We start from the raw sequence: 21,439 nt of genomic DNA on the forward strand, positions 1-21,439 counted from the left end.
TTCTCCCACAGTGAGGGCATTGGTTTCCAGGTTGAAGGCGGTCTCGGTCGGAGTTGGCTTGATGCGCCTTCCTCTTGGCACGTTTCTCTCTTTCGCCCTTCATCCCTGCCTCTTCAAATTCTACAGCACTGCTGGTCACAGCTGACCTCCAGCTGGAGCGGTCAAGGGCCAGGGTTTCCCAGTTCTCAGTGTCTATGCCAGAGTTTTTAAGGTTGGCTTTGAGCCCATCTTTAAATCTCTTTTCTTGTCCACTAACATTCTGTTTTCAGTTCTTGAGTTCGGAGTAGAGCAGTTGCTTTGGGAGACAGTGGTCAGGCATCCAGACAACGTGGCAGGTCCAGCGGAGTTGATGGAGGAGGACCATTGCTTCAATGCTGGTGGTCTCTGCTTCTACCAGCACGCTGATGTTTGTCCGCCTGTCTTCACAAGAGATTTGTAGGATTTTCCAGAGGCAGTGCTGATGGAATTATTCCAGGAGTTGCATATGACGTCTGTAGACAGTCCACGTTTCGCAGGCATAGAGCAGGGTTGGGAGGACAATAGCTTTATAGACAAGCACCTTGGTATCCCTACGGATGTCCCAGTCCTCAAACACTCTCTGCTTCATTTGGGAAAATGCTGCACTCGCAGAGCTCAGGCGGTGTTGTTTTTCGGTGTCGATGTTGACTTTGGCGGAAATGGTCAACATTTTCTAATGTTACACCATTAAGCTGTATCACTGGCATTGAGGAGGGGTTCACCTATTATTATAATTATAATTATAATTATTATCATCTTTATTTGTATCCCGCTAGCATCTCCCAAAGGACTCGATGCAGCTTACAAAGGCCAAGGCCTCAAAACACAATTTAACAATACAACAATACACAACCTAAAGCAAATTAAAAACAGTTAAAGCAATATTAAAGAACAAGCAATAACAATACACCAGGACACAATAAAACTGGGCCGGGCCAGAGTAATGGGTACAGATTAAAAGTGCTGATGTGACAGGTGATATGTAAGGATTATAGGGTAAGTGCAGTGTGCCAGCAATCTTAGTTCCTAATAAAGTGCTTCTGGGACTTGGTATTGGAGATTTCCTAATCTGGGAAGGCACATTGGAACAGCCAGGTCTTCAAGTTCTTTCTAAAGACTGCCAACGTAGGGGCCTGTCTAAGATCTTAGGGAAGGGTGTTCCAGAGTTGGGAGGCCACCACAGAAAAGGCCCTGTCTCACATCCCCACCAAACGCGCCTGTGACGCAGGTGGAATCACAAGCAGGGCCTCTCTGGATGAACGAAGTGAGTGCGTGGGTTCATAAACGGAGATGCGGTCACGCAGGTAGGATGGTCGCAAACCGTTTAGGGCTTTGTAGGTAAGCACCTGCACCTTGAATTGGACTCGGAAAATAAACGGCAGCCAGTGGAGCTCCTTGAACAGGAGGGTTGACCTCTCTCTGTAAGGAGCACCAGTTAACATCCTGGCTGCTGCCTGTTGGACCAGTTGGAATTTCTGAGCCATTTTCAAAGGCAGCCCCACGTAGAGCGCATTACAGTAGTCCAATCTAGAGGTGACTAAGGCATGGACCACCCCGGCCAGATCAGACCTACAACCAAAGAGCACTGTGGATTTGGAGGAGGACCAAATTTGGCACGAATACTCAATATGCCCAGATGTAAACACAATATCCATGAATAATCAAATCTGCATACCTACTAGGGCTGGGTAACAACGGAAAAAATTGTTTCTAAACTCGTTTCATTTTTAGGTGGTCCATTGCGTTTCGTTTTTTAAAAGAATTCTGAATTTTTCTTTACATTTTTTTCGTTATTTACGAAATTTCGTAAATGTTGAATTGATTCGTTAATGGCGGGCGCGATTGCGCAATACGCTAAAAAACCCTCCAAATGGGACAGGGGGAACTTCTGAAGCTTCTCTCTCCCTCTGTTGTTGACTGTTGATGTGATAATTAATTTTTTTATCACTGATAAAACAAACAACAACTATAAAACTTGCACCAGATATACGGAAATAATTACGAAACAATTTCGAAATGATTTCAAAACGATTTCGAAACGATTTCGAACCAATTACGAAACAATTACAAAATAAATTGAAAAATTCGTTTCGATTTTTAGTTGCTCCTGCATGGCTCAATATCGGATCGTAAGCTAATTTAAATACGAATCAATAACGAATTACGAAATTAACGAACAAAACCGCCCAGCCCTAATACCTACTCTTTGCTATCAAAGACACGATGCATCCATTGACTACTAATACAATTTTATTGTAAACCAGTGTCTCATGGCCATCTTGAAAATATAAGGAACTCTTGGAGAAGCCAAGAATGGACCCAATCCTAGACGATGTCAGAAGGCAAGGCAAGCGTGGGTGGACTGGGATCTCTAGCTGGTATTCTATCTAACATAATGTTTTAAAAGTATTTAAGAAACTATCACACTTCCAAAAGAAGGCATTCTTCATCTCCATCTTCAAATGTTTCCTCTGGAACGCCACCATCAGCTATCCATTTCAGTCGTAACAGATCTCACGATTTGGTGACAATGCAATATTCTACATTAGGAGAAGAACGGCTAGAGAAGGACATCTCCTCTTTCCTTCTCTTGTGGAGAAGACCTGACATATAAAACCATTCATTCCTCTTTCCACTGTTTTCTAGTCACTCTCCTCCTCTTCCTCTGACTCTTCCTCCTCCTCATCTTCCTCCTCTTCCTCTTCTTCCTCCTCTTTCTTCTTTTTCTTACTTTTGGCTTTTGGGGGTGGGCTTGGTTTTTTCTTCTTCTTACTTTCCTCCTTCTTTTTCGCTGGCTTCTTCACCTCTTTCTTCTTGGGAGGCTTTTTCTCTTCCTTCTTCACCATTTTTGGCATTTCTTTCGGCTTTGCCTTTGCTGCTTTCTTGGGCTTCTCTTTCTCCTTGGATCCCTTTTCTTCCTTTGCTTTACCCGAATCCTTGGCTGCTTTCACAATCTTTCCAATGCCCTTTTTAACAGCTTTAGGTTTGGCTACCTTCTTAATCTTCTCCACACCTTTTTTCACCGCCTTTGATTTGGCAACTTTCTTGATCTTACCAACTTGTTTCTGAACCGCCTTGGATTTGGCAACTTTCTTAATCTTACCGACTTGCTTCTGAACCGCCTTGGATTTGGCAACCTTCTTAATCTTACCAACTTGTTTCTGAACCGCCTTAGATTTGGCAACTTTCTTAATCTTACCAACTTGCTTTTTGATAGCCTTTGATTTGGCAGCTTTCTTGATTTTACCAACACCCTTTTTCACAGCCTCTGATTTTGCAACTTTCTTAATTTTGCCCAGTTTCTTCTTGATGGCATGTTTCTTCCCTTTCTTCGGTTTCCTTCCTTCCTCTTTCATTTGCTTCTCTTTCTGACGATATCTTTCCATAGCCTCCTCTTCCTCCTCCGCTGCAGTATAATAATAGAGGATAGTTTAGAAACTTGGACAAAAATATACTTTCACATCTAACTTCAGTCTTAAATGCATTGGAACATTTTTGCTGAATGACTTCCTTTCCAGCCAAGAAAATAATAATAATAATAATAATAATAATAATAATAATAATAATAATAATAATAGTGCAATTTTCTGGCATTGTATATTTCTGTCGCTTCTGTGATGGTTCATTTATATTTTGATTCTGTAGCCCACTTGTCGATGGATGTCCAGAATCAGCAGCATCCACCGCGGTCCTTTTTATCCTGGGTGTTGACCGAGCCAGTATAGACTTTGTTTTGGTTTGCTTCTCCATAGTGCTAATGGACATGTGCTAATGGATGTGTTGGATTACTGCAACGCTCTCTACGTGGGGTTGCCTTTGAAGACTGCTCGGAAACTTCAACTAGTCCAGCGAGAAGCAGCCAGATTGCTCACCGGAGCGGCGTACAGGGAGCACACCACCCCCCTGTTGCGTCAGCTCCACTGGCTGCCGATCCAATTCCGAGCACAATTCAAAGTGCTGGTTTTGACCTACAAAACCCTATACGGTTCCGGCCCAGTGTATCTGTCCGAACGGATCTCCCTCTACATCCCACCTCGAAGTTTAAGATCTTCTGGGGAGGCCCTGCTCTCGACCCCGCCAGTGGCACAAGTGAGACTGGCGGGGACGAGGAGCAGGGCCTTCTCAGTGGTGGCCCCCCACCTGTGGAACTCACTCCCCGGGGAGATCAGATCGACGACTTCACTTCTAGCGTTTAGGAAAAAACTAAAGACCTGGATGTGGGACCAAGCTTTTGGCCATGCTGACAGCTGATTAAAGGACCTATCGATAGACAAGGACAATGGAATGGAATGGATATATGGACTCTGATATATGGACTCTGACATGAGATCGTTTTTATGATTTTAATAGGTATTGATGTTTCATTTTAATTGTTGAACTGTTATATTTTGTATTGTTTGTTGTGTGATTTGGGCATCTAATTGTGCCTCCTGTAAGCCGCCCTGAGTCCCCCCCGGGGTGAGAAGGGCGGGGTATAAGTAGATGAAATAAAAATAAATAAATGAAGCTGGTGGGACCGAGAGCAGGGCCTCCCTGGAGGATCCTAGACTGCGAGGCGGAACGTAGAGGGAGATACTTTCGGATAAGTAAGGGGGGCCGGGGTCATATACCAAAAATGCCAAAATACCTCTGTCTGTCTGTCTCTCTTGTATGTCTAAAAACGGCATTGAATGCTTGCCGTGTATGTGTGCATTGTGATCCACCCTGAGTCCCCTTCGGGGTGAGAAGGGTGGAATATAAATACTGTAAATCATAAAATAATAAATAGCCTGCATGTGAATCCCTTACCTGTCTTTATTAGCCCTTCCAGCTTTTTGTCTCTCAACATCTTCTTCCTAGCATTCTCCTTCTGCTTCTGGATTTGCCTCAAGAAGAAATTCTTTTTGGCATAGGCCTTGACATAAGGACCCAACTGCCTTAGTTTTTTCTCTTTTGATCTGAAAGAGGAAAGAGTTGGATGAATTCTTATCAGATGTTTTGAAAGAGAAACTCCCTCTTGCCTTCCCTGCTCACCAGGCTGCTAGTCAGCTGAGTAATATGTGAAAATATTGCTCCCCAAGAACCTATTTATCGCAATTTCCAACCTATGCAGACTCAATAACAAAATAGGATGTTGCCAATGATTATTCCCATGTCTTTGGGCCACCCAAATTGCTGAGACAGGAGAAGGCAATATGTGGACTATAGACTATATACGTATTAGGCTTGTGCATTTTGGCTAAACGTCAACCTATTCTTGCTGGCCAGATACCAGTAGACCCCTATATCAATTTTCTTGGAAACAGGTGGGTAGCTGGATAGTCATTTTCGGTCCGTAGCCAAAATATGTGGCTAGATCTGGTCCATTGGGAGCAGTGGGGAACTTCCAAGGCTCCATTTTATTTATTTATTTAAAACATTTATATTCCGCCTTTCTCACCCCACAGGGGACTCAGCGGGGAGCACAACATATATGGCAAACATTCAATGCCGGGACATAAAACCATTAATATATATAAACACTAGCTGTCCCCTGCCAGGCATTGCTGTGGCCCAGTCTGTTGATCTGGAAAATAAAGTAATGAGAAAGTGTTGGTTTCTAATATATGTAATGTCTTTATGCTTGTGGGTAAACAGTATTTCTTGTTGTTTCTTTGTCAGTGTTGATGTGGAGAGTGTCTGGTTTGCCTACTCTGGAACATCCAACATATCGTAGTCCTTCTTTAAGGGTCCCTTTCAAATCTATGATATTATATTTATTTATTTATTTATTTACTTTGCTTGTATACCGCAGTTTCTCAGCCCGTAGGCGACTCAACGCGGTTCACAACAAGAGCAAAAAAGTCAATCGTACAACATACAATATTTAAAACCATTAACAGCATAATATACAAAATAATGACACATCAATAACAACACATTAACGTCTCGTAACTAAAATCGTGATCCAATTCGTCATCCATAATTCCGTTTCCTATATTCATTGTTCAATTGCACTATTTATCTGAACGCCTGTTCAAACAGCCAGGTTTTTAGTTTTCTTCGAAACACCATTAACGAAAGGGCTGATCTAATGTCCATGGGAAGGGCATTCCACAGCTGAGGGGCCACCACAGAGAAGGCCCTGTCCCTCGTCCCTGCCAGCCGTGCTTGCGATGCAGGCGGAATCGAGAGCAGGGCCTCCCCAGAAGATCTTAGAGTCCTGGTGGGTTCATAGGAAGAGATACGTTCGGATAGGTAGCTTGGGCCAGAACCGTTTAGGGCTTTATAGGGTATATCTCTGTGTGTGAATCATATCTATCTATTAGGGCTGGGTGGTTTCGTTTCGTTAATTCGTAATTCGTTAATAATTCGTTAATTTTTTCAATTACAAAACGATAACGAACCATTCTGGAGCAATTATTAAAAAAAACGAATTTTCAAAAACGTTTTGTAAATGCTTCGTATTTCGATATTGTATTCGTTTTGTTATTGTTCTGAGGTCGTTTCGTTATTATTTCCGCATGTCTGGGCCAGTTTTATGGTTTAATTAGTGAAAAAAATTATAATATCACACCAACAGTCAACAACAGAGGGAGAGGGAAGCTTCAGAAGGTTTTGGAGGTTTTTTAGCATATTTCGCGGTCGCGTCCGCCATTAACGAATCGATTCGTTATTGTTTCGGAAATCGATTCGTTAATTTTTTACCATTTATGAAATTTCGTAAATATCGAACTTTTTAAAAGGAAAATTTTGTAATTATTTTAAATATCGAAACAAAAAAAACCCCAAATACAAATCGATTTTAGAAACAAATTTTTCCGTTGTTACCCAGGCCTACTATCTATCTATCTATCTATCTATCTATCTATCTATCTATCTATCTATCTATCTATCTATTTCTATCTATGGCTGGATGGCTCTTTGTCAGGAGAACTTTGATTACATTTTCTTGCCCTGATGAAGGGAGTTGGATTGGACGGCCTTAAGTATTTTCTGTTGGTCATTGTGGTTCTGTGTGAGAAGTTTGCCCCGATTCTGTCGTTCATGGGGTTCAGAATGCTCTTAGATTGTAGGTGAACTGTGAATCCCAGTGACTACAAATCCCAAATGTCAAGGTCTATTTCCCCCAAACTCCATCTGTGTTCATATTTGGGTGTATTGAGTGATTGTGCCAAGTTTGGTCCAGATCCATCATTGTTTGAGCCCACAGTGCTCTCTGGATGTAGGTGAACTACAACTCCCAAATTCAATGCCCACAAAAGCCTTCCAATATTTTCTGTTGGTTATGGGAGTTCTGTGTGCCAAATTTGGTTCAGTTCCATCATTGCTGGAGTTCAGAATGGGGAACTTTGGCTGAAGTCTTTAGCGAAAGAAAAGTTGAATGGGTGACAGATTAGCATGAGGTGCGGCTTTCTGAAGGCCCCCTCCATCCTATTGAGATATGATCATAATTACCAAATGACTGCTTCCTCTGGGGGACCAACTCCGAGCCCAGAGGTCATGGTCCTTTGTTATTGTCCATGCAAATAGCGTCTTTTGATAAGGGTCTTTTTCAACTGGAGATTTTTTCTTTCCAGGGTCACACAGATGTGGCTGCCTTGTATTTTTATACATTTTCCAAATAAAGGGGAATTAGGCAAAAGGGTCAGGAAAAGGTCATATACACAGGGAGGAATATAGAAATATAGAAATCATGTTATAGAAAACATACCCACTTATCCTTCCCACCAGAGTCCCATAGAAGTTCAAAAGAGCGCATAAGTGGAAAGGGAGGTGGTTCCTCAGTAATAAATGTGCTACCTTCTGCTATATATAGAATCATAGAATCAAAGAGTTGGAAGAGACCTCACGGGCCATCCAGTCCAACCCCATTCTGCCAAGAAGCAGGAATATTGCATTCAAATCACCCCTGACAAATGGCCATCCAGCCTCTGCTTAAAAGCTTCCAAAGAAGGAGCCTCCACCACACTCCGGGGCAGAGAGTTCCACTGCTGAACGGCTCTCACAGTCAGGAAGTTCTTCCTCCTGTTCAGGTGGAATCTCCTCTCTTGTAGTTTGAAGCCATTGTTCCACGTCCTAGTCTCCAAGGAAGCGGAAAACAAACTTGCTCCCTCCTCCCTGTGGCTTCCTCTCACATATTTATACATGGCTATCATATCTCCTCTCAGCCTTCTCTTCTTCAGGCTAAACATGCCCAGCTCCCCAAGCCGCTCCTCATAGGGCTTGTTCTCCAGACCCTTGATCATTTTAGTCGCCCTCCTCTGGATACATTCCAGCTTGTCAATATCTCTCTTGAATTGTGGTGCCCAGAATTGGACACAATATTCCAGATGTGGTCTAACCACATATGAAACACAGGGCATAAAACCTTGATTAAATGTACACACTAGGGAAGGGTCCTTGTTGTTGTTAGTGTCTTGGCAAATTGACCAAGACTTGACTCCTATTATCCAGTCTGGTATCCTTGTCCTTAGCAAAACTATAAGTTACTATCTTTTAAGGGGGGGGGGGGGTCATGTTCGACTTCACTCCTGCTATTCTTCCTTTCTCCTTCTTTTGGAGATTTTCCAAAGGCAGCATATTCCACTGACAGCTTTAAACACCAGTGTGTCTTTCCTTATGTTTAAATGGAATCTCTTTTCATGTGGTTTGAATCCATTGCTCCATTGGGTTCTAGTCTCTGGAGCAGCAGAAAACGACCTTGCCTCCATCTTCATAATGCCCTCTTTTCAAATATTTAAACATGGCTATCATATCTCCTCTTCTCCAGGCCACCACAATATGTTTTTTAACATAGACCTCTAGCCTCTTTCCCAACAGGAATATCACACCAGTTCTTGACATACTTACTGAAGATAGCACCACGCAATGAGGCAAATCAGAACAGCAAACGAAAAGGCGATCGAACCTTCCACCACGATCTTGGCCAAGGCAGGTCTGTTGGGGATCACTGGATGGAGAGGGAAAAAGCATTGTGAATACGTGGAAGTAACAATGCTTCACATGGAGACACATGGAGCTCTTCTGTTAGACCCTGCAGAGATATTTAATACTATGCGGTGCCACCTCTACGCAGATGACACCCAACTCCACTACTCTTTTCCACCTGACTCAGAGGAAGCCCTGAGGATACTGGACCAATGCCTGGCCACTGTGATGCCGGATTGGGGTATAGGGTGGCAACCTGTGTTGGATGGGGCTACACTCTCCCTGAAGTCACAGGTCCATAGTTTGGGTGTCCTCTTGGACTCATCACTTACGCTTGAGGCTCAGGCGTCGGCGGTGGCCAGGAGGGCTTTTGCACAATTGAGACTCGTGCACCAACTGCGACCGTACCTCGTGAAGTCTGACTTGACCATGGTGGTCCATGCCTTAGTTACCTCTAGACTGGATTACTGTAATGCTCTGTACGTGGGGCTGCCCTTGAAGATGGCCCGGAAGCTACAACTTGTCCAACATTCGGCAGCCAGATTAATAACTGGAGCAACCTACAGAGAGCGGTCAACCCCCTTGTTTAAGGAGCTCCACTGGCTGGACTACTGTAATGCGCTCTACATGGGGCTGCCCTTGAAAACGGCTCGGAAATTCCAACTGGTCCAACGGGTGGCGGCAAGGTTGTTAACTGGTGCTCCATACAGAGAGAGGTCAACCCTCCTGTTTAAGGAGCTCCATTGGCTGCCGTTCATTTTCCGGTCCCAATTCAAGGTGCAGGTGCTTACTTACAAAGGCCTAAACAGTTTGGGACCTGCCTACCTGCATGACCGTATCTCCGTATATGAACCCACACGATCCCTCCATTCATCTGGAGAGGCCCTGCTCACGATTCCACCTGCGTCGCAAGCGCGTTTGGTGGGGACAAGGGACAGGGCCTTCTCTGTGGTAGCCCCCCAACTCTGGAACTCTCTCCCCAAGGACATCAGACAAGCCCCAACGTTGGCAGTCTTTAGGAAGAGCCTGAAGACCTGGCTGTTCCAGTGTGCCTTTCCAGAATAGGAAACTCCCAGCACCATGTCCCAAACGCACTTTATTCGAGATTTAAGATTGTCTGCACATCGTACCTACTCTAAAATCCTTACATTTCACCTGTCACGTCCAGCACTTTTAATCTTATTCATTGCATTTGGCCCAGCCCTTAGTTTTTAAATGTGTCATGATGTTATTGTTTAATGTTTACTGTTATTGCTTTAATGTTTATCGGTTTGCTTTTTGAGTTTTATTGTTGTATTTGTTATGCTGTTGTTTTATTGAGGGCCTTGGCATTTGTAAGCCGCACCGAGTCCTTCGGGAGATGTTAGCGGGGTACAGATAATGATAATAATAATAATAATAATAATAATAATAATAATAATAAGTTCTTGTGGGTTTTTTCGGGCTATAGAGCCATGTTCTAGAGGCATTTCTCCTGACGTTTCGCCTGCATCTATGGCAAGCATCCTCAGAGGATCTGAGGATGCTTACCATAGATGCAGGCGAAACGTCAGGAGAAATGCCTCTAGAACATGGCTCTATAGCCCGAAAAAACCCACAAGAACCTAGTGATTCCAGCCATGAAAACCTCCAACAATACAATAATAATAATAATAATAATAATAATAATAATAATAATGCTCTGGATGAGGACGAACAAGCTGAGGATCAATCCTGATAAGACAGAGGTCCTCCAGGTCAGTCGCTCGTCTGACCGGGGTATTGGGTGGCAACCTGTGCTGGACGGGGTTGCACTCTCCCTGAAGTCACAGATACGCAGCTTGGGGGTCCTCCTGGATTCAGCGCTGACACTTGATGCGCAGGTGTCGGCGGTGGCCGGGAGGGCCTTCGCACAATTAAAACTTGTGCGCCAGCTGCGACCATACCTCGTGAAGTCTGACTTGACCATGGTGGTCCATGCCTTAGTTACCTCTAGACTGGATTACTGTAATGTTCTGTACGTGGGGCTGCCCTTGAAGACGGCCCGGAAACTACAACTTGTCCAACATTTGGCAGCCAGATTAATAACTGGGGCAACCTACAGGGAGCGGTCAACCCCCCTGTTTAAGGAGCTCCACTGGCTGCCATTTATTTTCCACTCCCAATTCAAGGTACAGGTTATCACCTATAAAGCCCTAAACGTTTTGGGACTCCCCGTACCAACCCGGGCCCTTCGTTCCTTCGCTCCGGTCGCCCTTTGATTACAGACAATTTGATTTGATCGCACATTCGAATCTTTGGATTTTGTGGTCCTCTGTTAGGAGTTTCGGGACCCAACAGGAGCACAGTTTCCTAAACTTTAGGTGTTCAGAAAAAATGTTGTAAAGCACTGATCTCGACACGTCAGGAAATTTGTTTGAGAGACCTGTTATTGTGAAGCGCCTGTTCTCACGAATCCTCGCTTCAGCTGAAGCCACCAAATTGTCTGTAATCAAAGAAGGGTGACTGGAGCTGTCCTCATCATGGACGTTGTCACGGCCATCTTTGAATTGTCGTACCCACTTACGCACTTTGCTTTCACTCGTAACAGTATCACCGTACACTTCACAAATCTGTCGATGAATTTCTGCAGCAGGCAGGTTCCTTGCTGACAAAAACTGTATCACTGAGCGAACCTCACATGCGGCGGGTGAGTTGATAGTCTTAAACATTTTTATAGCACAGAACAGAACTGTACAGGTGAGCTACAGAGCAGAAACTGAGCACAGTTGTTCCCGAGGCATGCCGGTACACGACGCACACGCTCATTGCGGTATGCATGTGAACTACTAGTGTCTACAACAAAACTGACCTTACTTAAAAAAATATCCCTCATATTATTTGCCACAAGATATTTGAAGTAAGGTGCCACAGTGGCAAGATTGGTTAAACTCTTGTGCCATTAACTGCTGACCTGAAGTTTGGTTGAAATGCTGACCTGAAATTTGGCAGTTCAGTCCATGAGATGGGATGAACACCTGTTTGTTAGCTCCAGTTCCTGCCAACCTTGCAGTTTGAAACTAAATAATGTGAGTAGATAAATAGGAACCACTTCGGTGAGAAAAAGCAAAGAGATGTTCCAAGCAATCTTGCCAGCCACAAAATCAGGAGATGACAACGAAGGCTCATCATTTTGAAAAATGGAGGAGATAACCTCTCCAGAGCCAGAGAGGAAGCACCACCTCCAGAAGTCATAGAATCATAGAATCAAAAAGTTGGAAGTGACGTCCTGGGCCATCCAGTCCAACCCCATTCTGCCAAGAAGCAGGAATATTGCATTCAAATCACCCCTGACAGATGGCCATCCAGCCTCTGCTTAAAAGCTTCCAAAGAAGGAGCCTCCACCACGCTATGGGGCAGAGAGTTCCACTGCTGAACGGCTCTCACAGTCAGGAAGTTCTTCCTCATGTTCAGATGGAATCTCCTCTCTTGTAGTTTGAAGCCATTGTTTCGCAGAAAACAAGCTTGCTCCCTCCTCCCTGTGGCTTCCTCTCACATATTTATACATGGCTATCATATCTCCTCCCAGCCTTCTCTTCTTCAGGCTAAACATGCCCAGCTCCTTAAGCCGCTCCTCATAGGGCTTGTTCTCAAGATCCTTGATCATTTTAGTCGCCCTCCTCTGGACACATTCCAGCTTGTCAATATCTCTCTTGAATTGTGATGCCCAGAATTGGACACAATATTCCAAGTGTGGTCTAACCAAAGCGGAATAGAGGGGTAGCATTACTTCCTTAGATCTAGACACTATGCTCCTATTGATGCAGGCCAAAATCCCATTGGCTTTTTTTGCCACCACATCACATTGTTGGCTCATGTTTAACTTGTTGTCCACGAGGACTCCAAGATCTTTTTCACACGTCCTGCTCTCGAGCCAGGCATTGTCCCCCATTCTGTATATTTGCATTTCATTTTTTCTGCCTAAGTGGAGTATCTTGCATTTGTCACCGTTGAACTTCATTTTGTTAGTTTTGGCCCATCTCTCTAATCTGTCAAGATCGTTTTGAATCCTGCTCCTGTCCTCTGGAGTATTGGCTCTCCCTCCCAATTTGGTGTCGTCTCCAAACTTGATGATCCTGCCTTCTAGCCCTTCATCTAAGTCATTAATCAAGATGTTGAACAGGACCAGGACCAGGACGGAACCCTGCGGCACTCCACTTGTCACTTCTTTCCAGGATGAAGAGGAAGAATTGGGGAGAAGCGCCTTCTGGGTTCGTCCATTTAACCAATTACAGATCCACCTCACCGTAGTTTTGCCTAGCCCACATTGGACTAGTTTCCTTGCCAGAAGGTCATGGGGGAACTTGTCGAAGGCCTTCCTGAAATCCAGGTACACTCCATCCACGGCATTTCCCACATCTACCCAGCTTGTAACTCTATCGAAAAAAGAGACCAGATTAGTCTGGCATGACTATCAGTTTAGTCTGGTAGAAATGAAAAGAAGCCTCTGCCTTTGTTTGTGTTTGTGTGTCTCTCATTTGCATATGATTCTGAAGGCATTGAATGTTTACCTATGTATGTAAATTCTGTAATCCGCACTGTGCTCTAGGGGAAAAGGGCAGAATATAAATAAAATGTATTATTATTATTAAGCGGGAATTGTATTAACGTTTCCATAATCGGTCTCAGTAATACCCCCACCCATTCCTATGATTAATTTACCACTTACTGACAAAACACCGATTTACCTCTGTACCACTTGATACATCTCTTGATAAGAGCATGCAGTTTAGTCAACGCTGTCTTCTGAGGGATGCTTCTGACTTCCACAAAAAGGTTGAAATGGTGCAAGATGGGATTGAGAAGACAAGAACAATATTATTTTCTTTGCAAATTCAACAGTATGTATTGAACAGTATCAAAATGCATTCGCGTGCATCAGTGACTGCCAACAGAAAAATCAGCATTCAGGTATGGCCCACAGGGTGCATCTAAATCAATCGTTCACACCCTTTTTTGACCAGGGACCACTTTGACCAGGGATCACTTGACCAGGGACCACTTTGACCAGAGACCACTTTGAACAGGGACCTCTTTGACCAGGGACCACTTGACCACGGACCACTTTGACCAGGAACCACTTTGACCAGGGACCACTTGACCAAGGACCACTTTGACCAGGGACCACTTTGACCAGGGACCACTTTGACCAGGGACCACTTGACCAGGGACCACTTGACCAGAGACCACTTTGACCAGGGACCATTTTGACCAGGGACCACTTTGACCAGGTACCACTTGACCACGGACCACTTTGACCAGGGACCTCTTTGACCAGGGACCACTTGACCACGGACCACTTTGACCAGGAACCACTTTGACCAGGGACCACTTGACCAGGGACCACTTTGACCAGGGACCACTTGACCAAGGACCACTTTGACCAGGGACCACTTTGACCAGGGACCACTTGACCAGGGACCACTTGACCAGAGACCACTTTGACCAGGGACCACTTTGACCAGGGACCACTTTGACCAGGGACCACTTGACCATGGACCACTTTGACCAGGGACCACTTTGACCAGGGACCACTTGACCAGGGACCACTTGACCAGGGACCACTTTGACCAGGGACCACTTGATCAGGGACCACTTGACCAGGGACCACTTTGACCAGGGACCACTTTGACCAGGGACCACGCCCACCTCGTCCTTCTGCATGGCAGGGAATCTGCAAGATTTTAAAACTGTTTGTTTAGGCTGACTTTGTCAAAGTTACTTAATGGTTCTGGAGGGAGGGAGGGGCACCTTCCATTAATGAAGCAAACAAAGCAATTCGGATTTCCTGCTATTTCCGATCTTTTTTTTTTCAAGAAAATTTCAGAAATCATTTTAAAATCGAATCGCCAGCGCCTCCTATATATGAAACGAGTTTAGAACCATTTTTTTTCTTGATCGCCCAAGCCTAATACTTAGGAATGCCACACCGAGTGATGTACGAACTAATCAGAGAGATCCAATGTACGAGGGGTATTTTTAAAGTAAGGTCCGTTTTGTTGTAGACACTAGTAGTTCACATGCATACCGCAACGAGCATGTGCATCGTGTTCAGGCATGCCTCGGGAACAACTATGCTCAGTTTCCGCTCTGTAGCTAACCTGTACGGTTCTGTTCTGTGCTTTGAAAATGTTTAAGACTATCAACTCACCCTCCGCATGTGAGGTTCGCTCAGTGATATGTTTTTTGTCAGCAAGGAACCTGCCTGCTACAGAAATTCATCGACAGATTTGTGAAGTGTACAGTGATACTGTTATGAGTGAAAGCAAAGTGCGTAAGCGGGTACGACAATTCAACGATGGCCGTGACAACATACATGATGAGGACCGCTCCGGTCGCCTTTCTTTGATTACAGTGAACTCTTGGTTATCGAAGCAGGCGGCAAGTTTTTATGAAGAGGGTATTTTAAAATTGGTTCAGAGGTATGATAAGTGTTTGAACAAACTTGGCAACGATGTCGAAAAATAGAGTGAAGTATGTACTTTCTGAAAATAAATTTACTTTTTTGAAATAAACTTTCGTTGTGTACTTATGTTCAAACGGACCTTACTTAAAAAATACCCCTCGTAGTTAAATGGATAAACTAAACCCAGCTCCTTAAAAATCAGTGTATTTTTCATCTTTTCCAGGATGTCGAAGGGCTCAAAATCAGCTCACCCATATAGTAAGTCCTCAGTGAAATTAGAAGCTGTTAGGTTCGTCCCAGTGTTGTTTTCTGCAGTCGGAGGATTCGAATCCATCTTCTCAGTCATTTTATGTATTCTGAATGGTGCTAAAGCATTTGAGGAGGGAAATTACTTCAATGAAAATCAAACTGATAAAATAAAATAACAGAGATATTCTGTTCTATTAGACTTGTTTAGGTTCGGTTTGTTAAAACCTTAAATTCGTTAAAACCTACTGAATTTGGTCTTCCGAATCAATTTTGAACCATGCAGGAAAAGTAAGAGGTGTAATTATGATTTGAACCACTTACCCTTTTTATTCATAAATATTTCGTAATGTTCGGAAGTCTTCCAAGGTTATTTTAATTTTCACAAGCATTGAGCAACTTTTGTAAAGTTTTGCTTCCCCTCCCTGGCGATGCAAAGGAGGGATGAGAAGCACAGCCATTGTTGTAGTTTGTGAAGGGAAGGCCCCCAATGGAAGAGATTGCAAAAGGCCCTGTTGTTCAACTACATTTCCCAGCCTGCCTTGCTGTGCATTAGCCAAAATGGCTGAGCACCAGGCTCCTTCTCCTCCTCCTTTTCTGCATTACCAGCTGGATTCTCCCTTTGGAGTTTGCATTCAAACCGAGTTTTCCTCCTTCCCTCCCCCCCACCCCATTTCTCACCCCAATCTCAAGGTTTGGCAACTGGGAGTTTCGCCAGGCAGGAGGCAGTCTCCACTCAAGAGGATCAAGCCAATGCTGGGTTTAAAAAAAAGGAAAGGGGGAAGGCGGGAGAAAATGGGGAATGGAGAAAGGAGATGGTGCTTTCTGTCATAGATCAGCGGCACTAAAGGTTGATTGGGATATTCATTAAAGCGACCAATTTTGGAAAGGAAGGAGAACCTGCCAGAAGCACCTTCCTTCCCTTCCTGCCTTCCTTCCTCCCTCCCTTCCCTCCCTCCCTCCCTCCTTTCTTCCTTCATTCCCTCTCCTGCCTCCCTCCCTCCAGGTGGATCAGGCAGATCTTATTGAGGAACCACTTCCAACTGTTTTGCCTTAATGCTACACAATCCTGGGAGCTGTAGTTTTGCATAGCTTTTAGCCCCCTTTGCCAAAGAGCGCCATACTACAAACCCCAGAATCCCAGAACATTGAACTGTGGCATTGGCTGCATCTAAACCAGGCCTGGGCAAACTTTGGCCCTGTAAGACTGTAGGTTTTATATAGCAATATTAAATGATCACTCACAAGCCGGTTTTGCTTTGAAATGAATATATTGCTTGTATCTCTGCAGCAAAGAAAGGCATTACTGACTTTTTCCCACCACCACTTCCTTTTATACACCTTTCCTGCCCAACTCCCCCCTCTTCTCAGTTTCCTTATAAGAGCTTGTTGTTTCACAAGTTCCAATACAAGGTTTCCAGCACCCTCTGCTGGCTTCAAAATGTCACAGAGAGAAAATTGAGGCAGCCAGGATGATTCAGTCAGGATGTCACGGAGGGAATTTTTGATGTCTTCATGCCGTCAGAAATTGACTCCTGACAGGTCCCTTCAGGTGTTTTGGATTTCCACTCCCATTATTCCTAACAACCTGAAGCCCGTTGCCTGGCTGAAGCCCAGCGGCGGGAACCAAGTGGCACCTGAGGGGGCATCGCTGCCTCCTCCTCCTCAGCATTGACAGCCAAGACAGGCCTGGAATAGAAGAGTATCTGAAGTTTCCCCAGTGCCAGTGCTGTTTTTTCCTACTGCGCATGCGTATCTGCCATTAATGAAGCTGTTTCGGAAGTTTCGGAAAGTTTTGGAAAAAATTTTTTTTAAAGGAAGTGACTTTAGAATCGAACCACCAGTGCCCCCTATATCCGAAACGAGTTTTGAACCCTTTTTTTGGATCAAACAAGCCTAGTGAATATGTATTGTCGAAGGCTTTCATGGCTGGAATCACTAGGTTCTTATGGGTTTTTTTGGGCTATAGAGCCATGTTCTAGAGGCATTTCTCCTGACGTTTCGCCTGCATCTATGGCAAGCATCTACCTCTGAGGATGCTTGCCATAGATGCAGGCGAAACGTCAGGAGAAATGCCTCTAGAACATGGCTCTATAGCCCGAAAAAACCCACAAGAACCTAGTGAATATGTCCTGTAATCATATGCTCTGATCATAGTAGTTAACCTCTTCTCTGAGCTTGGAAAAGTTACTCTTTGGAATGGAGTTACCAATGTCCTCCTTACATGTTGCAGTTGTGTTGATTATTAATGCATCATTGGAACAGGGTTTTTTTCCATCTTGACTAAAACAGGCTGTGGTTCGTCCACTTCTCAAAAAGGTCTCCCTTGATTCCATGGTGCTGAACAATTACAGACCAATCTCCACCCCCCTTTTCTGGGCAAGGTGCTGGAGTGGGTGGTCACTTCCCAGCTCCAGGGTTTTCTAGATCAATTACCTGGACCAGTCACAGTCTGGTTTCAGGCCTGGCCCGGGCACCGAGATGGCTTTGGTCACCTTGGTGGATGACCACCGTAGAGAGCTTGACAGGGGGAGTGTGACTCTTTTGGTCCTCTTGGACATCTCAGCGGCTTTCGATACCAGCGATCATGGTATCCTTCTGGGACGGCTCTCTGGGATGGGTCTCGGGGGCATGGTTTTGTCCTGGCTCCAATCCTTCCTGGAGGGCCGATCCCAGATGGTGAAGCTGGGAGATGCCTACTCGGACCCCTGCTCGGACCCCTCGGACCTATGGGGTCCTGCAAGGCTCTATTTTATCTCCCATGCTTTTTAACATGAAACCGCTGGGAGAGGTCATCCGGAGTTTTGGAGTTAGTTGCCATCTCTACGCAGATGACACACAACTCTACTACTAATTTCCACCTAATTCCAAGGAAGCCCCTCGAGTGTTGGACGAGTGCTTGGCTGCCGTGGCTGTCTGGATGAGGAGGAACAAGCTGAAGATCAATCCTGACAAGACAGAGGTCCTCCTGGTCGATCGAAAACCGGATCGGGGTATAGGGTGGCAACCTGTGCTGGACGGGGTTACACTCTTCTGAAGTCAGAGGTCCGCATTTTGGGAGTCCTCTTGGATTCAGCACTTACGCTTGAGGCCCAGGCGTCGGAGGTGTCTGGGAGGGCTTTTGCACAATTGAGACTCGTGCACCAACTGTGACCTTACCTCATGAAGGCTGATCTGGCCGGGGTGGTCCATGCCTTGGTCACCTCTAGATTGGATTACTGTAACGTGGGGATACCCTTGAAAACGGCTCGGAAATTTCAGCTAGTCCAACTGGCGGCGGCCAGGATGTTAAGTGGTGCTCTTTACAGAGAGAGGTCAACCCTCCTGTTCAAGGAGCTCCATTGGCTGTCGTTCATTTTCCGGTCCCAATTCAAGGTGCAGGTGCTCACCTACAAAGCCCTAAACAGTTTGGGACCTGCCTACCTGCGTGACCGCATCTCCGTTTATGAACCCGCACGCTCCCTCCGATCATCTGGAGAGGCCCTGCTCATGATTCCACCTGCATCGCAAGCGCGGTTGGTGGGGACGAGGGATAGGGCCTTCTCTGTGGTAGCCCCCCGACTCTGGAATTTCCTCCCCAAGGCATCAGACAAGCCCCTACGTTGGCAGTCTTTAGGAAGAGCTTGGAGACCTGGCTATTCCGGTGTGCCTTTCCAGAATAGGAAACTCCAGCAACATGTCCCAGAAGCACTTTATTAGAGATCTAAGACTGTCCGCACACTGCACTTACCCAAACATCCTGATATTTCACTTAGCATACTCAGCACTTTTTAATCTGTACTCATTACACTTGGCCTGGCCTTAGTTTTATTGTGCTATGTGTACTGTTTTACTGTTTACTGTTATTGCTTTAATGGTTTGATTTGCTTATGGTTTATGTGTATTTGTTATATTGTTGTTTTATTGTGGCCTTGGCCTTTGTAAGCTGCATCGAGTCCTTCGGGAGATGTTAGCGGGGTACAAATAAAGTTAATAATAATAAAAATAATAATAATTGGGTGAATCTAGGAGACATAGGTCAACAAAACTGAATTTCCCATGCTCTTCCCTTTGAATACCTGGTTAAAAAAAAAGAATGGCAGTAGTGGAATAGTTGTGATCTTAGAGCCTCATCACCTGGATCTAAACATGGTCTACTACATACCTTCTCGGAGGCATCCATTTCCACTCACCTGCCACTACTCCTCTAAGACAGCAAGATATTCCCAGAGATAGAAGGGTAAAGAGAGATGGGACAAGTTGGTTCATGGTCGACATGGTTCAAATTGTTTTTGTTGCAATGATCAAGGTGGAAGAACAAGAGCTGTAGAAGCCATCAACAGATGCCCATGTTCTGAAGCTATTTCCAGCCTCTTTGTCACGTATCTGATTCTTTGGTGGGCCATTCCGATTTCACACACTTCTTTCCAGTTACATCACAATGAAATTATGTTCTTCCAAGTTCTAGAACAGGGAGAAGAAGACCGAGAAGGCTTTCCTGGCAATAATCACTGGGTTGTTGTCAGGGGCGGCTAACCCATTACGCAAAGTAAACATTCGCAGTATAGTTGGTTTTGCCCAGGGGCGCTCTTGAAAATAGACCTTGACATATGCGAGTTGTAGTTACTGGGATGTAACTACAATCAAAGAGCATTCTGAACTCCACTAATGATGGAATTGAACCAAATATGGCACACAGAACTCCCACGACAAACAGAAAATATATATCAGTGATTAGTTTGGGGGGGGGGGGGGTTGTGCCAAAATACTGTTTGCTTACTGTTGAAAATTACCTAGGGCCACCTCTGGTTGTTGTAGGTCTTTTGGACTGCATGGCCATGTTCTAGAAGCATTTTCTCCTGACGTTTCATCTGCATTTATGGCAGGCATCCTCAGAGGTTGTGAGGTTTGTTGGAAACTAGGGAAAGTGGGTTTATTGTGTTCATTCATTCAGTCATCTCCGACTCTTCGTGACCTCATGGACCAGCCCACGCCAGAGCTCCCTGTCGGCCGTCACCACCCCCAGCTCCTTCAAGGTCAGTCCAGTCACTTCAAGGATGCCATCCATCCATCTTGCCCTTGGTCGGCCCCTCTTCCTTTTGCCTTCCATTTTCCCCAGCATAATTGTTTTCTCTAGGGTTTATATATCTTTGGGATCATAGAATCATAGAGTTGGAAGAGACCTCATGGGCCATCCAGTCCAACCTCCTGCCAAGAAGCAGGAATATTGCATTCAAAGCACCCTTGACAGATGCTCATCCAGCCTCTGTTAAAAAGCTTCCAAAGAAGGATCCTCCACCACACTCCGAGGCAGAGAGTTCCACTGCTGAATGGAAGATCCAGGGTAGGAGAAAGAACTCTTGTGTGTTGGAGCTAGGTGTGAAAGAAATAATAACACTCAAAACCAGGGGAATTGCAGACAAGAAACAATCAGGACCAGCTAACACCTCCCAACAATGGATTCCCCCAGGCAGGAAGCAGCCAAGCATTGAACATTCTCACTTGCCTCAAACAGATAAGAGTTTTTCTCTCACCCTGGACATGCCACAGATATATAACCTTTGCTTTCCTAGTTTCCAACCGACCTCGCAACCTCTGAGGATGCCTGCCATAGATGCAGGCGAAATGTCAGGAGAGAATGCTTCTAGAACATGGCCATGCAGCCTGAAAAACCTACAACAACCTATTATTATTATTATTATTATTATTATTATTATTATTATTATTTACACAAAAACACAGTATGTCACAGCAAATGAGATCTATATGCTGGATTATTATTATTATTATTATTATTATTATTATTATTATTATTTGAAACACAACAAGATGAGTCCACAGCAGACACTCTGCTGGCTGTTGAATTGGATCACATGTCGGACA

General features: G+C 44.7%; 1 protein-coding gene across 1 annotated transcript in view; it reads right to left on the reverse strand.

The window, feature by feature from the left end:
- Positions 1-2,660: 2,660 nt before the first annotated feature.
- LOC137097646 (histone H1.2-like) overlaps positions 2,661-21,439 on the reverse strand; it is a 22,801-nt gene continuing 4,022 nt past the window's right edge. The window contains exons 2-3 of the mRNA XM_067471717.1: positions 4,807-4,955; positions 2,661-3,424 (exon numbers count right to left, since the gene is read on the reverse strand). Coding sequence (XP_067327818.1) covers positions 2,661-3,424; positions 4,807-4,955 — 913 coding nt within the window. The remainder of the gene's footprint in view (positions 3,425-4,806; positions 4,956-21,439) is intronic.

The sequence above is a fragment of the Anolis sagrei genome, chromosome 10 (genome assembly GCF_037176765.1).
Source record: "Anolis sagrei isolate rAnoSag1 chromosome 10, rAnoSag1.mat, whole genome shotgun sequence".
Taxonomy (NCBI): Eukaryota; Metazoa; Chordata; class Lepidosauria; order Squamata; family Dactyloidae; genus Anolis; species Anolis sagrei.